The sequence below is a fragment of the Phaenicophaeus curvirostris genome, chromosome 2, assembly GCF_032191515.1.
Source record: "Phaenicophaeus curvirostris isolate KB17595 chromosome 2, BPBGC_Pcur_1.0, whole genome shotgun sequence".
Taxonomy (NCBI): domain Eukaryota; kingdom Metazoa; phylum Chordata; class Aves; order Cuculiformes; family Cuculidae; genus Phaenicophaeus; species Phaenicophaeus curvirostris.
The window spans coordinates 14490175-14506099 of NC_091393.1; the positions used below are offsets into that span (position 1 = coordinate 14490175).

General features: G+C 38.1%; 1 protein-coding gene across 6 annotated transcripts in view; it reads left to right on the forward strand.

Moving 5' to 3' along the window:
• The window catches only part of COL12A1 (collagen type XII alpha 1 chain), a 100634-nt gene extending 85026 nt beyond the window's left edge, over positions 1-15608 (forward strand). For 4 of the 6 annotated variants that reach the window (XM_069851335.1, XM_069851336.1, XM_069851339.1 and 1 more), the window contains 7 exons: positions 981-1052; positions 8459-8494; positions 8604-8670; positions 9623-9811; positions 10880-10948; positions 12012-12182; positions 14545-15608. In XM_069851335.1, the coding sequence (XP_069707436.1) occupies positions 981-1052; positions 8459-8494; positions 8604-8670; positions 9623-9811; positions 10880-10948; positions 12012-12182; positions 14545-14726 (786 nt within the window). In that variant the 3' untranslated portion in view covers positions 14727-15608. Of the gene's footprint in view, positions 1-980; positions 1053-8458; positions 8495-8603; positions 8671-9622; positions 9812-10879; positions 10949-12011; positions 12183-12551 lie in introns of all 6 variants that reach the window. The other 2 variants (XM_069851338.1, XM_069851337.1) reach the window with 2 other exon arrangements.
• Positions 15609-15925: the final 317 nt, after the last annotated feature.

Sequence of the window (15925 nt, forward strand, 5' to 3'; positions counted from 1 at the left end):
AAAAGTTGAGCAGAAAGTAGGATAAAGCAAGTCTTCACAAACATTTATAAGAGAGGTTTCAAAACAGATTTCTGCCAGTTTGAAAAAAGGAAGAACCAATTTACCTTATTCTTTAGGCATGATCTTTAATTGCATAAGTAAAGCAGTTGAAACAAATCAGCTTATTGCTTGTATTCTGGTGAAAACAAGTGCTGTTAATAAAAGTTTTCCATGGCAGTATTTGAGGATTAATTTTTGCTACAAAAGCTACTGCATTGTGTTTTGTGAGACCATGTTAGAAAAGGTGCTGATTGTTAGAGTAAAACAACCCTATCACACTGGATGAGTCAACTTGATTTCTGCAACTCCATCTTATGTGGTCCAACCAATAACGAGGTGGAAGATGTATTCTCAGTAGACACAGATACACAGAACACATATTTATGCCATGTATATTTATATAGAGAGGAGTTATTAGGGCAGGATAGTATTTCAGATGTCCCCGCTACCCCACAATTGTCTTTCTGGTGCTCCTTTGTGGGGATGCAGATGAGCTTTATCACATAATTTAATACATTTTTTTATTTGTTCAGGTTTATCTAGTATCAGTCAAATGACTTTTATGGACTTTTTGTTGTGGACTTTAACATGGATCACGAACTTGCTAGATAAGTTAGAAGGCCAAACTGTCTTGTACTCCTTTAGGAGTTATTAAGAGTGATACCAAAAACATAGACACTATCTGCATTTTTAGATTCAGAAATTCCTGTTAAACTGTGGTATTATGTAAAAGGACACATTTCCATGAAGAAAGAAACTAAATTTTTTTCTGGAGAAAAGTTTTCAAGGCTGATATGTACCTAACAGAAAAAAATCCAAACCCAACAACCTGATAGGAGCCATTTTCAGTTCTGCTTTGCACTAGTGTAATAACACGTTTCTTGTTAGCACTTAGGCTGTTGTAGATTTCCACAATTTGTTTTACATGTCTTCTGCCGTAGGGTGCCCCAGGAGTTCCAGGAGTTGCTGGACCAAGTGGAAAGCCAGGGAAGCCAGGAGATCGTGGGACACCAGTAAGATAATGATACATTTATAATATCAAACTTAAAATTACAATTTGTTGATGAATATGAGACTTCTTGCTTTAAATACTTGCCTTGCACTTATGACAGTGGTTAATACAGTGGAGCTGACCTAAGACCACAAGCCTTTTTTTCAAACAATTTTATTTTTACAGTATGTCATTTTGCTGAGTTTAATAGCTGAGGCTGGAAATTGTGGTCTCTGGTTTCCACTAAAAAAGATTATAGGCTATTTTATGCCAAGATATATATTCCTTTACTGCATAAGCATGAAGAATTGGGTCAGCAAAATGGTTGGAAAGTCTTTATATTTTAGTGTGTGTGTGTGTAGTAAAAAAGTGGTACACTGCTGAAGGTGGACAGTCTTTCATGATGTTAAATAATCACTTCTGTTTTGCTAATGTTTAGTGTTTTTACAACATGATATTGAAATCATTTGGACATGGTTTCTGTGGGTTCTATTCAAACCTTTAAAGTTAAAGTACATCCTGAATAGGGAGAAAGAGCGGGAGGTGCTGCCTCCTACCAGCAGTTTCAGGAGAAATCTTGTTTTCAGGAGAAATTGGTTAATTCATAGGATCTTTGAGAAATTATGCATGAGTCAGGAGTGGAGACAGAAATTGCAACAGGAAGTCATTCATTACCTATAACTTAATGTCTGGCAATCAGCCAGAATTTTCCATCTTGTTTCAGTATCATTGTGTATATGACAGCTGGATAATTTGGAAGAATATGTAGTAGGCTGGGCAGCTTGGTGGTTATGAAGGGGAAGTTCCCAGGAGCACCTGGAAGCTTGGCCATCTTCTTATTCATAGGCTGAATTCAGTTTGCATTTGCCAGCCCATAAATCCCATTTCTCCTCGCAGTAGAGGACACTGAATGGCTTAGGAAAACACTAAAGCCTTTAATCATACATTGCTAATGCGATATTCCCGCTGTGTCAGATGCTTGATAGACATAGCTGATGCACAAGGGGCTGTGATTTATTCACAAGTGAGGGTCAAGAGAGAAGAGCGACTAAGCTGGTGAAGGGGCTGGAGAATAGGCCTTACGAGGAGCGACTGAGAGAGCTGGGGGTGTTTAGCCTGGAGAAGAGGAGGCTGAGGGGAGACCTCATTGCTCTCTACAACTACCTGAAAGGAGGTTGTGGAGAGGAGGGAGCTGGCCTCTTCTCCCAAGTGACAGGGGACAGGACAAGGGGGAATGGTCTCAAGCTGCACCAGGGGAGGTTCAGGCTCGACATAAGGAAAAAATTCTTCACAGAAAGGGTCATTGGGCAATGGAACAGGCTGCCCAGGGAGGTGGTTGATTCACCTTCCCTGGAGGTGTTTAAGGTGCGGGTGGATGAGGTACTGAGGGGCATGGTTTAGTGTTTGATAGGAATGGTTGGACTCGATGATCCGGTGGGTCTCTTCCAGCCTGGTGATTCTATGATTCAAACTACTGGATGTATTCTGAGTTTTCCTTTGCCTGGAATACTAGATAACTGACCTAGTTCAGCAGCAAAGATCTTCTGCAGGTAAATAATGTGCATAGAAGGAAATTTGACTACAAGCCCAGTTTCAGTGCTTTTGCAAGTCAAAGCAGTCAACTCCTGTCCAAGCACCACATGTAAGTTCTTCTACACTTTAATCTTAAGAGTTCCTTTTAGTTAGAAATACATTTTTTTCCAATTATTGCACTTTCTTGTAATGGGACACGGTGCATTATATTTACTATTTCTTATGTTTCTAGAACAGATCCCAGCAGGAATTCTGGCTTGCACCTTGCACAGATGTTTTATCAGAGTCCTGGTGGACAGAATTTCAGCGCTTTCTTTTGTGAGCAGTATTAGAATTGCCAAAGGTGCAGTCTAATGGCCAAATGCAACTTCCAGTGTCCTGAATCATAGTTCAGGCCTTTCTGAATCTATAACTCCCTGTCCTGAAGAAAAATAATGAGGCTTGCCTCTGGTAAATAGAAAGAGTAAATAATTTTCAGCTAGATCCTGATATTTTTATTTCTACCTGAGCAATCTGTAGTGTTGGTAATATGCAGCACAAATCAGTTAACAGGCCCCTGTAAAGCAAGGAGCATTACATTTCAGGCAAAAGATAGAATTACATGCAAATTATGAGGATCCTTGGTGCCGCAGAGACATTTCCAGTGAATGCAATCAATTGGAGCGCTTCCCTGATGTGTTAAATACCACTAATGTGCTAAACTGAGGCAGACGACATCACAAACGTAGTTGTAAATATTTCTCTGTCTCAAAGTGTACTTATGCTAAAACAAGTTGTTACTTGAAGTGCTAACTGAATTTTCATGGAAATAGGAAATTTAACTTTATAATCTGCTTGTAAGTACTTTCTGGAGAAACTTTTATGTTTTTTTCAGTGTAGTAACAAAACTAAGAAAGGAGCAGTAAGAACACAAGTGAGTCAGTAAATCCATTTAGAACTGAGCACTGGCTATCCTAAAGGAAATTAACTTATGTGTTCTCTGTCTGGTCAAGCAGAGAGTGAGAATTTAGTAGTAGTCTGTACATATATTTTAGGGTAGCAAACAGCAAGAATAAGAAAGAATTCAGCTAGAAGAGGATATTGACTCTTGAGGAAATGAATATACGTTTTCATGGAATAAATGTATCAGGAAATAGAAGAACTTGGATTGTTAGAGAAGGAAATTCCAGTACTGTTATTTTATAGCTGTGGGAATGAAAATGGTAATGCATGGGTAGGTAGACTATGTCATCTTCAGGTTGAGCTATTTTGTTTATAAATCAGACTGTGACAACAGGGTCTGACTGTTGATCTAGAAAGTCCCCAGGAAAGAGTGCAAGACATTTATGTTTGTTTTTAAGGTGCTATTAGGCTGATGCCACCAGGACAAGGCAGCCTGTGGAAACCTTTAGAAGGTAATTCCAAGCACATAAGAGAGAAGTTTGTTGTGTGTTAGGAGCAGGCTTTGAGTATTTTCTGTTCTCTGCTGCCATGTGTTCACTGATCTTATGTCCATCTATGCTGGAGTCCTAAATGAGGTCTCAAAAAGATGCTACTGGTGGTTCTTGTAGGGACCAAACATTCTTTTTGGGGAAAACAACTGAGAGCATTATCTTTTTAAGTACAAATAGCAAAACGTCCTTTGTTTTGTCCTCCTTCAGCCGCAGAATTTTGCTGCAGCTCCAGCCTTCATCCCACAGCTCAGAAAAATCCCACATGCAGCATAAACTAGCTTTTCCTCACACTGACCCCAAGTAACTCCCTCATCACAGGATATCAACAAAACAGAATGTCAACAGCAGCTGCTGCTTCTCAAGATGCTGGCAAGCAATTGGCTAAACTGCATGCTTTTATCTGTTAAAAGAAAATGAACTGAAATTTAAGAAGAATATAACCAAGCAGGAGGAAGATGCAAACTCAGTAACTGCAGTTGTAATTGTCTTTTGGAAATAATATTTCTAAAATATCCAGGTGGAAAAAGAACTTTTTTGTTAACACAGCTAATCTGCCTCTGACCTTCAAACTTCAAAATTAGTTTGGAATAACCTATAGGTCTCCACTCATATAGAATCATAGAATAGTTTGGGTTGGAAAGGACCTTAAAGATCATCTAGTTCCAACCCCCCTGCCATGGGCCCAGACATCCCACTATATCAGGCTGCCCAAGGCCCCATCCAGCCTGGCCTTGAACACCTCCAGGGATGGGGCATCCACAGCTTCCCTGGGCAACCTGTTCCAGTTGTCTCATCACTCTCATTGTGAAGAAATTCTTCCTAATGTCTAGTCTAAATCTGCCCGTCTCTAGTTTATACCCGTTCACCCTCATCCTATCACCACAAGCCTTTATGAATAGTTCCTCTCCAGCTTTCTTGTAGGCTCCTTTCAAGTACTGGAAGGTCGCTGCAAGGTCTCCTCTGAGCCTTCTGTTCTCCAGGCTGAACAACCCCAACTCTCTCAGCCTGTCCTCGTAGGGAAGGTGCTCCAGCCCTCTGATCATCTTTGCAGCCCTCCTCTGGACCCATTGCAACAGCTCCTTATCCTCCTTATGCTGAGGATTCCAGAACTGGACATGGCACTCCAGATGAGATCTCACAAGAGAGGAATAGAGGAGCAGAATCACTTCCCTTGACCTGCTGGTCACGCTTGTTTTAATGCAGCCCAGGATACAGTTGGCCTTCTGGGCTGCGAGCACAGAACAGCTGAATCAGTTTATTTTTGCAAGGTCACACATTGATGAATTAGGCTCATTTGGTTTCAATGAAGTGTAAAATTGACTGTGTATCACTTAAAATTAAGTGATGATCTTAGCATTTTTCTAGCTGCGAAACCTTTGTCGATAGTGCTTTGGAGCAATGTTGTGCTTTTGTTACCAGAGCACCTTCCTGTCTACCAACATGGCTTGTGGTTGAAGACTGCCTGAAAAACTTTTCTTGACTGGTCAGCAAAAATATTTCCAGAAATCATATATAGGATTTGAACACGTCAAGTTTGCTTCATATTTTTCCTGTTGTGTGTATGGTTCTTATATATGAACGCTCTATTTAGTGAATTCTTTGAAAGAAGGCACTCAAAGTAATTATTAGACTATTACTGGGATAGTAGACCAGAAGTCTGATTTCTAATGCTTGCGCTTATCTAGTGAATAAAAAAGAAGACATACTGCATTGTTTGCTTCCAGTCAAAACAACACAATGTTATACCATGAAAGGCTTTAGAAGAATGAGAATACAATGAGCAGGCATTATAAATATGTACTCAGCAAATAATTTCAAATGAATACTCTTTCAGAAAATGTAAAAAGTTACCAAGTTTAAAACAGAAAGAAAAGCACCAAATAATTTGAATAATCCCCCCCTCCTTTCATGTTATAAACTAATATAAGTGAAAAACTGCAATTCTATTCAATGGATATTTCAGATAAATGTGATTTCAGTTTCTGGCTGAGATGTTAGTATGAGTTGAATTCAGAGACAATTTACATCTCTTTTAGAGCTTCAATACATCAGCATTTACCACAGCGTTAATTATTACAGAATGACAGATAGAAGTGTCATATTTTCTTGATGGTTTTAATTGTTATTTATGTTATGCCGTTTAGAAGTCCACAATCTGTTTCAGGATGTGGCTGTTCTAAACTAAAAACTAAGACAGGTCTTTTCCCTGTGGACTTCACAGAGTAAGAAAACTGTAGATTAAAGAGTGAAGAACGGAAAGGAAAGAATATTCATCAGTTCGATGGATTTATTGTTTACATGTTAGTAACTGTCTCATTGGTCACATAATTTATTCCAGTGGCACATTTGTGGTGTTGCCATTCTAAATCTTTAATTTGATTCTGTACAATTAATTTTGCATGAACAATCTGTCATGCATGATGCAAGTGCACCATGTACCAACTACTTACTTTACTGATGGATGAGCTGCCTAATATTTTCTGTGACATGTCATGGGGTACCTGTATCAACCCTGCTGCAGAGAAGCTCAGGTAGTGCACTAAGTTCCCATGGGAATTTGTTTGCCCAAAACCTTGTTCGAAGTCTATGAAAAAGTGCCACTGCATTTAAATTGTATCTGCTGTGACCTCAGTGGAATGGTTTGTCATCTTGTGTTGTTGAAATTAATTGCGGGTACTGTAGGAATGTTATGAAAAACAGCTGTGGCCCACACTTTGCCTTTGCTTTGTTAATGGTGGTAAACAGGCTCCTTAAAGAAATACTGCAGTGTAAAAAGCAGTAATACTTAGGGTGTATGTGTAAGAATGTGAAGAACACGCAGAGCAGCAGTTGATCCAACTGTTTTTTCAGCTTTGAAATATGCCTTACTTTCAAATAGTAGTTTAGGCTACAAGTGAAAATCTATTTGAGTCTATACCAACCCCTTTTGGCGTGACTAACAAAGCTCCAGTGCTGTTTGCAGACATTCTGGCAAGTGAATTTACAATTGATTTTTAGAAGGACTCAGCTGGGGCCTAACTGCATGCACTGAAGTTGCCTTTAAAACTCACAATGACCACTTCAGAAGGCACAGTTTAGGGCGAAGTTTTGTTTGTACTGCCTTGGAACTTGGCACACGTGATATTTATGGCAGTGAGTATTCAAGAGCATTGGGAGGGCTATTCATGACACCTTCCTAAGCAGGTCTGTCTTGCAGTAAATGCAGTTGTATTTTCTTTTTTCTTCTGCATTTTGATGTCAAAATTAGAAGAATAGTTTTAAAACATTTTTCAGATTTTTAGATTTTTCAAAGGCCGACTTAATGGCTAAACCAAATGGCTTCGAATCTATTTTTCTACTTACTTTAACTGGTCATCTGCAATTTTTACTATGGCAAAAATCGTGTCAAATAGACCAAAGCAATCCTTCTGAGATCATTGCTATCTACTTTGAAAATCTTTAAAAATCGATCATAGCAGGCATTGTAATTGCATTTTCTTTGGAAAGTCTGGTTTACTCTCTCAATGCTTTTCTTCGCTAGCAGTGGGATGCAAACATAAGGCTGAAATCTCAAAGCTTTGTGTGAGAGATGCACACACAAAATTATGTTTGCAGAGTAGATTGTGCATGCCTGTCTCCAGTTCAGCATTTAAAAACATCTTTAGAGCATACCTGATGTTTTTCCAGCCATAAACACATGCATATATAAAAAGTAGAATCCAGACCTCTGGTCCTCTGGCTGGCTTCTTACACAGTATTCTTGAAAACCAAAAACCCTGCAGTGGCCACTAAAGTGTTCAAAGACAAATGGAAATTGCTGATAGACAGGAGTTAGCTCTTGGCAAATCTCAATAATTATAAAGCAGCTCAGGCTTAGACTTCTATGAGACTATTGGAAGAATATAAGTGGTTGAGAAGTGGCAGGGAAGCTGTTGTTATAAATAGAATAAATATAAATATATATAAATAGAACTTAGTGGCATGTCTCTCCCTCTCGCATGCCACTTTGGCAAATCACTTTTTCGCTTAACACAAGGTCTGTTTCTTGTGGGTTCTGGGAGACAGCTACCCTCCTTAGATATGCTCCCTAGCTTACCTTCTTTAAAGATGAATCAGCTTAAGACTTAAAGTCATATATAACTCATACAAGACTGTTCACCATTTACAGAAATGTGATGCTAGAAATTCAATTTTCAAATTGCTGATATGGTCCCAGTGTCAAAATGCGTTGGTTTCTTTGGCCCTGGTTTGAATTTTTCCTTCAGATATTTTTCTTCTGCATCTGTCAATGTGTGTGATAATACACAAAAAATCATTGCTTGTCCAGTCTTTGCTGATTTAGCCTCTCTGAAAGGCAGGGTTCAAGGAGGACTAAGTCTTTTTTCTTGAAGGAGTCCAGTTTTCTAAAATTACATGTCTCAGACCTATAGGTGAAGTAGAATAACATCCTTCAGTTGTTTTATTTTTTCTGTATTTGTTTCAGGGTACACCTGGAATGAAGGGAGAAAAAGGTGACAGAGTAAGTCTCCTTTAAATTCCAGTTTCCTTTGATTTTTTAACTAAAAGCTATGTCTTTAAAAGCACAGACACTTGCTAATGAAACACTTGTTTTGGTTTTGATTATTTAGGGTGACATTGCTTCTCAGAACATGATGCGAGCAGTTGCAAGACAAGTTTGTGAACAACTGATAAATGGTAAACAGAAATGCTTGCTTTGTTTATCATACTAGTAATTTATTACTTTGCTTGTTTCAGTTTAAGGTGATGGGTACTGGCTACAGAGCAGAACAAGAGCTTGAGTGATCCAATAGCTGTCCAATGCCAATGACTTGTTGGAATAAAAATGTAGCGCTAAATTTTTGCCAGATCCAAATGGCTTACTTGCTCATGAACTAATCTGTGACCTTTGGAAATACCCGTGCAAGTCTAATACTCTGATGACTTTCCTTTTGCCAGTCTGATCTGAAATTACTTTATCTTAATCATAAATCAGTATACATTTTCTCATTAATCATGTCATCCTCAGGAGGAGAGAATTGGTGAGAAGAAGTACCTCTCTGCAGGTACTTTGCTAGCAGGAAAAGATTGGGTGTTGGGGAAATACTATACCCAGAATCAGCTGTGCTGTGAAAGTAAAAATTATGTTTACTTGCATAAAGACTCCACAGTGAATTTCAATCCTCTACTGCCACACAGTGCAGCTTTGCAACCGATATAAGCTACAGAGCTTTCTTTCTGTTCCTGAGGCAGTGCTTTTGCTATCAGAGGACCTGCTGAGGAAGACAGAGACAAACGTGCCCATAAACTGTTCTTAATATTATTTTTATAACAAGTGCAAGTGCTGATGGAGGTAAACAGACCTACCTTGAGGTTCATTAAGAGTGCTTGTGTACAGCTTTATCCGTGAATAATTTATACTGTGTCTGTGGTAGCTTTAGAGTTCTGAAAGTACGAAGAAATGTGATACTCCACCTTTTGAAGTGTATCAAGTCTTCCTAATTAATTTGTACCAGTTCACTAATTTATTTAGTGGGAACAAGGATAGGATTTAAAAAAGATGGATAATTTGTTATTCCTTCCCAATCTGATAAAAAGGCATTCAATAGTTTCACATGGTTTATTGAACCATTTTTCTTTCCTTTTGAAGGTCAAATGAGCCGGTTCAATCAAATGCTGAATCAAATCCCGAATGATTATTATTCAAACCGTAACCAGCCAGGGCCACCAGGACCACCTGGTCCCCCAGGAGCTGCTGGGACAAGAGGAGAGCCTGGACCTGGAGGACGACCAGGATTCCCAGGACCTCCTGGAGTCCAAGGACCACCCGGTGAAAGAGGTGAGTAAATTCCAAGGCAGCTGTATATTTCACAGTGGACATAGCGCAGAGGCTACCAGAGGAACAGTCTGATCACTTTACCTTTACCATGTCAGACTAAGAAGCCCACACTTAGCAGCAGTCAGTTAGGCCAATTGGATTGCCTGAGGGACACTGTTATTTTGGAGGACAAGGTTAGTTACATCAGTGCTTTTTTCCGTCTTTCCCTAGCTCGTGTTTCATGAAACACAAACTGGTGTAATATTTTTGCTGCTGTCTCAGGCTTCCACAGGATATCCCAGGAAAATGAATGTTCTCATAACTCTTTTGGCACCAAACAGCTATGTCTTGAAAGGCTGTTTGGAGTAACACAACTTTGCAGAACAGAACTCTGATTAAGAGAGAAAATGAGTCATTACCAAGCATAAAAAGTAGGAGTTGAAAGAATTAGGTCTGTATCCTTGGTTATTTGCAGTACTCTCAGAGAGGGAAGCAACTCTGGACTGAGTCTGAGTTTATGGGTAAACCCTTTGTGGCCACCTTGGATCACTGCAATGGCATTGCGTGTCTGTACTGTACTGTGTTGTTACCTTTCCTTATTCCAGCTGCTGTACCGTAGCATAGACTCAGTAATGTGTTTTCTAACATATATTTTAGTATAACTTTTAAGAAAAGTTTAGAAGAAAATCAAGGAAGCATGAAATTCTGAATTCTGCTCTTTCTTAAACTTATTTGATTATAACTCTTTATAAGAAAGTGTAAAGCATCCTTTATAGCCTTACTGTTTGTGGCTTACATCAGTAAGGTTCTGTGGTGTTTTTTAAGTATCTCTAAGACTTTCATATATTTGAGAAAGTTTATTTGTTCTCACTCTGCATCCTACTTCAGTTTTAGGTTAGCATATTTATTTTCAGATTATTTTCCCAAGTGCACATTTGGACACCTGTACAAAATAAGGTTTGGCCAGCCTTGTTACAGTAAATGATAAGAACTAGATATTAATACCAATAAGAGAGGATGAAGAAGTATTTATTGATGTGGTTTCCTTAATTTGTTTTTTATTGCTTTTTGAAAATTATTATTCTGTAGGATTGCCTGGAGAGAAAGGCGAAAGAGGGACTGGAACCCAAGGACCACGAGGTTTGCCGGGACCACCTGGTAAATATTTCTTATTTTATCAGATTGCAGAAAAGTAGGAGAAAAAAGAAAAAAGTTCTTTATAGGGAGCCAGATTACATACGGTGAATGAACAAGCTTTACTTTATCTACTTCATGTTTTTGACATGTATTAGGGTTTACTGGAAACCCCTGCAAAAAAGGCACTTTAGAAAGATTTTTGAATGTGGCTAATGGGTATCTATCTTTATCTTGTAATTTGCTTGTCTGGCATGCTTGCCTGTGTGAAAATGTATTACCTGAACTGCATTGTCCACATATTTGCCAGATATTTTCATAAGCATTATCAGACAATACTTCTGCTGTATCTAGTTCCATTTTTCGCTTGTTTTTACAGAACTACAAATTGTCTCTGGACTACAAAATACTCCCACACACAAAGTTAGCAGATGGTAGAGTCATATTATTTGACCATTGGTTTTGCTCTTCGTATCATGCAATTTTGTTCACTGACGCCTTGGCAGAAATCAGCTGTATCATTCATTTCTGCTTGTAGTTTACTAGGCCAAACATGGTTTTCCATTACAGGACCCATAAGATGCTTGCAGCAAATTGTAGCCCCAGTTACTTGAAGCTTTACTTTTCTGCTAACCATAATAAGACCGTTTCCAAAGAAAACATTACCTCATCTATCCTGGGGCTACAGGGTAGTAGAATTAATGTACTCTTCTATTCTAATTGAAATCCAGTGTGCTTGTCTAATCTAGTAGTTTCCCTTGAGATCTTTGTAACTTACATGGAGGGGAAATAAACCAGAGAAGTCATTGATATTTCTTACTTGGCTTAAACCTTACTAAATCAGTTTCTGTGAATAAATCCTTAAATAAGCCACACACGGGGAAACAACTAATGATGAGTCACATTTCTAGTTTTCCTTTGTTTTTCTTTCTGTTGACCCCCATATAGTAACAAAGTGCAAGTGTTTTCTCACCAAATACATAGTCTAGTTTGTGTAGTCTAGACATCAGTAATGTTAACTGCTTTATCAAGCTGGCTTTTAAAGAAAACACCCCCCCTCACCACCACTTTTCAATTCTAAAATTAGGTCCACAAGGAGAATCTAGAACTGGCCCACCAGGCTCCACAGGATCACGAGGACCACCAGGGCCACCAGGTCGTCCTGGAAATGCGGGTATTCGGGGCCCCCCAGGGCCACCAGGATATTGTGATTCTTCCCAGTGTGCTAGCATCCCATACAATGGCCAAGGATTCCCAGGTAGGTTATGAGCTACTTAACTTGCCTCAAATAGCCTTCATAGATATAGCTGTTCATATTGAGTTGCTTTACGTGAGACAGTGCTGCTAACTTGGACAATACTGAATCAGGTGGAAATGGTTGCAATGAGCAGGCCTGCCTTGTGGTAATGTGCAGGTATATGAGCAGTCACTCGGACTTTGATTCACATATTCTTGATGTTATGTGTGATTTGCTTTGAAAAGAAAGTAGTAGCTAAATATTTTAGTCTTTTTTTTTATCTGAACGTAGATGGTTAGCAGTTGATAATGTTTCTCATAGGATTTAAGTGACCATTTTCTTCTTCTTCTTTTTTCCCCCTCCGTCCTCACCCCTTCCAATCGTCTTCAGAACAAGGTTGAATTCTCCATATTTCTCTTGAAAAATAAAAAGAACGCTGTGGTTGGCAATTTCCGTGTGTCTCTTTTTGAGCAAAGTCAGGATTTTTTATACAAAATTGATGTCTGAAATAAAAATTTTCCACAAAGGAAATCCATTCAGTGATACAGTACAGACAACTGAAAACCACCACTGTCCTGCAATTTCAATCGAGTTAAGCACCATGGAGTCTCTAAGTAGCCCTGGGTCATATCAATCTTCCACTCTGTGACGTAGCTTGAAGCATTAGACTGCTTCTGGAATCAAAATAAAGGGTTACAGTGACTATCAATTTCTGACTGGAAAGATTCTGATATATTTTAACATGGGGATCCTGCAGGACCACAGTATTGTTAACAAATTAATATGTATGCATTGCAACATCTCAAAATTAGTGTATCTGATACTGCTATTGGATATGGTTTGCTGTTAGTCTGTTGTGCATGTACCCATGAAAAGGAAAAAAAAAGATATATATATATATGTACACACTTGCAGACTCAGTGCTGCTGGTTAAAAAGCCAAGTTGTTTTGCAGATCTCGCACAAAATTCTTATTTAAATGCAAAAGAAATCAAACTGTACCTGTGATTCAGAAGTGTTCTCCTTTCTAGTAAGCAGCTATGTATACATATATAAATATATGCCTATGACTTAACTGTTACGTATTTAGTTGGATGAAAGTATGTTTTTGCACATCAGATGGACTTTTTAAAAGACTAACATCATCTTTGACCTGTTTCAGGTTTCGGCTAACACATTTTCTAAGTCGCCAGTGCTGCTTACAGTTTGAATACATGAAAATCCTGTTTCTGAGATGTTTGCGCACGTGCTTATTAGAAAATGAGTCCGTATGGATATTTCACCACGGATATGGTTTTTGAACCATGTTGACCTCATAGAATGGGGAGATTCTTTTTACTAACACAACTTGTGAATGAGATAAAGGACAGTGATGTGAATTCCTTAAGCCTGTTGCATTTCAATAATAAAATAAACAGTCTTTCTTTTTTTTATAAAATGATCCAGACCATCAAAGGCCTCAGTGGTGAAGGAGGCTTATAAAACTACTAACCAGCAAAGGTAATGCCATTAGAAGAGATAGATTTAACCTGGTAAATGAGAAATTAATTATGTAAATAGTAAACTAATTGTGGCTTGTAAATTATTTGTATGGGACCGTATCCACTAAAATCTGTTAACAACTCGACATGATGCTTTTGCATAAAAGCCTGCTGCTGCTTGCTATATGCCAGAATAACATCTTTGACAACTTATGAAACCTACCTGTCTGTTGCTTGTTACCAACATGTCTGAGTCAGGGCATGTGCCTTTCTTCATATGTAATCTTGTTGGATTCTGTAACTGCAGTTATAAATACCAAAGTCTTATAATTATTTTTCTTCTGTTTTGCTGTAGTTTTTGGTGTTCCTGAAGCACCAGCTGTAACTCGGTTTGTTACGAGGAACAGCATGAGAAAATGACATGTACTGTATATTGCTGCTGGTGATAGTTATGTAAACTTACTTTCCCATTTTCAGAGAAAACTAGTATATGCCAAACCCACCTGTTCATTTTACTGGCTCCATGTCTTCTACTAATTACACAGACTAAAAACAAGTCCAGTTATTTGATTTACTGAAGTAGCTATAAAATATTTTCTTTATTTGTTTTGCTTTTTTTCTTTTACAATAATTGGTCCCTTGCATAATTTAAGACTTTCTGCAATATTTTCTGTATTATAAATACAAAGCTGTTCAAAATTAATTTTAAACTTTTTATTATTTTATTGTCAAAAAGTATTCATGGACAAAGCTGAAAAATACCCCCAGTGAACTATTAATTTATATATTTATTATATGAAAATAAGATTGGACTAACATTATGTAGATTAACTCTCATTGTATTTGTGGATTCAAAGACATGTGATAACTATTATGTTCAATTGGACAACTATTTTCAACCAGAACCATACGTGCCTGAAAATGGACCCTATCAGCCTGAAGGTGAACCCTTTATAGTTCCTATGGAGTCAGAAAGGAGAGATGACGAGTATGAGGACTATGGAGTTGAAATGCATTCACCAGAATACCCTGAGCACATGCGCTGGAAAAGATCGCTGTCAAGAAAAGCAAAAACAAAACCATAAGAGATCTGTGTCTTGTTTTGGTTTTTTTGGTTGGTGGCTTTTGTTCTTGCTATACTTCCATTTGCAAATACACACAGGGAGAGTGCATCATTTATTTTGCAATATAAATTTCCGGTCTTTTCATATCAGACGCCCCCCTGTTTTGTATCTTGCTTATGTGGGGATAGCAATGTGTGTACCTAGAGGCTTCATGTTGCTCTGGAAATGCTTGTAAAATATTTTTGCATATAATGGCTGCGTACAGGTTAATATGTGCATTCAGTTATACCAGTGCTACCTTTTCATTAAAATAATGTAAAAACAAATAAATAAAAAAAGAAAACCAAAAAACCAAAACAAAAATAACCACAGAGCTGCTGCAAATTTTCTAAGGACCGTCTGCTTTAGCTCTATGTTTTTCTTCTTTTTCAAATGCATGTTCGCAGTTCAGTCAGATCACAGGTCTATGTTATCTAGTTAAAAAAGAAACAGAAATACTCTCTCCTTCCAAACTCATTGACATTTTCTTCTTAGTTACACTTCACAGAGCATGTATTGCTCTTATACATCTCCTTTCAACACCACAAACATTAACTAGCTGAAATCATTGTATCAACTGGATACAGTTTAGTAATGCCTGAAATCTTCTTGTTTGTAGACACAGTAACATTTATGCCAAATTGCAGACAATCCTGCAGAGATGGAATTGCATGTTTATGTTGTATATTTAGTATGGAATTTTTTTTCAGAATAAAATATTTCTTAGTTATCTAAAGCAGTTGGAAATTGTTTGCAAGACTATTGATATAGAATTGCTGCTTTTATATTTTAACTGCAAATTGTGAATTTCACTGCCTTATATTATTTATTTCTGAAATGAAAGAGGCATTTTTCAATAAAACTACTGAAAAATCATATGTGTCTACTTATTTTTGAAAGACATGATGAGACTGATGTGCATTAATTCTATCAGAGTTATTTACTCAATCATTTGGAAATGACAGGTACCAAAAATTGTCTGAAATGAGAACAGTCAGAAAATAGGTATTTGGCTGTGGTGATAGGCTAGTAGTGATAGGACTAGGGGCAGTGGGTATAAACTGTAGAGGGGCAGATTTAGACTAGACATAAGGAGGAATTTCTTCATGCTGAGGGTGGTGAGGCCCTGGCACAGGTTTCTCAGGGAAGCTGTGGCTTCCCCATCCCTGGAGGTGTTCAAA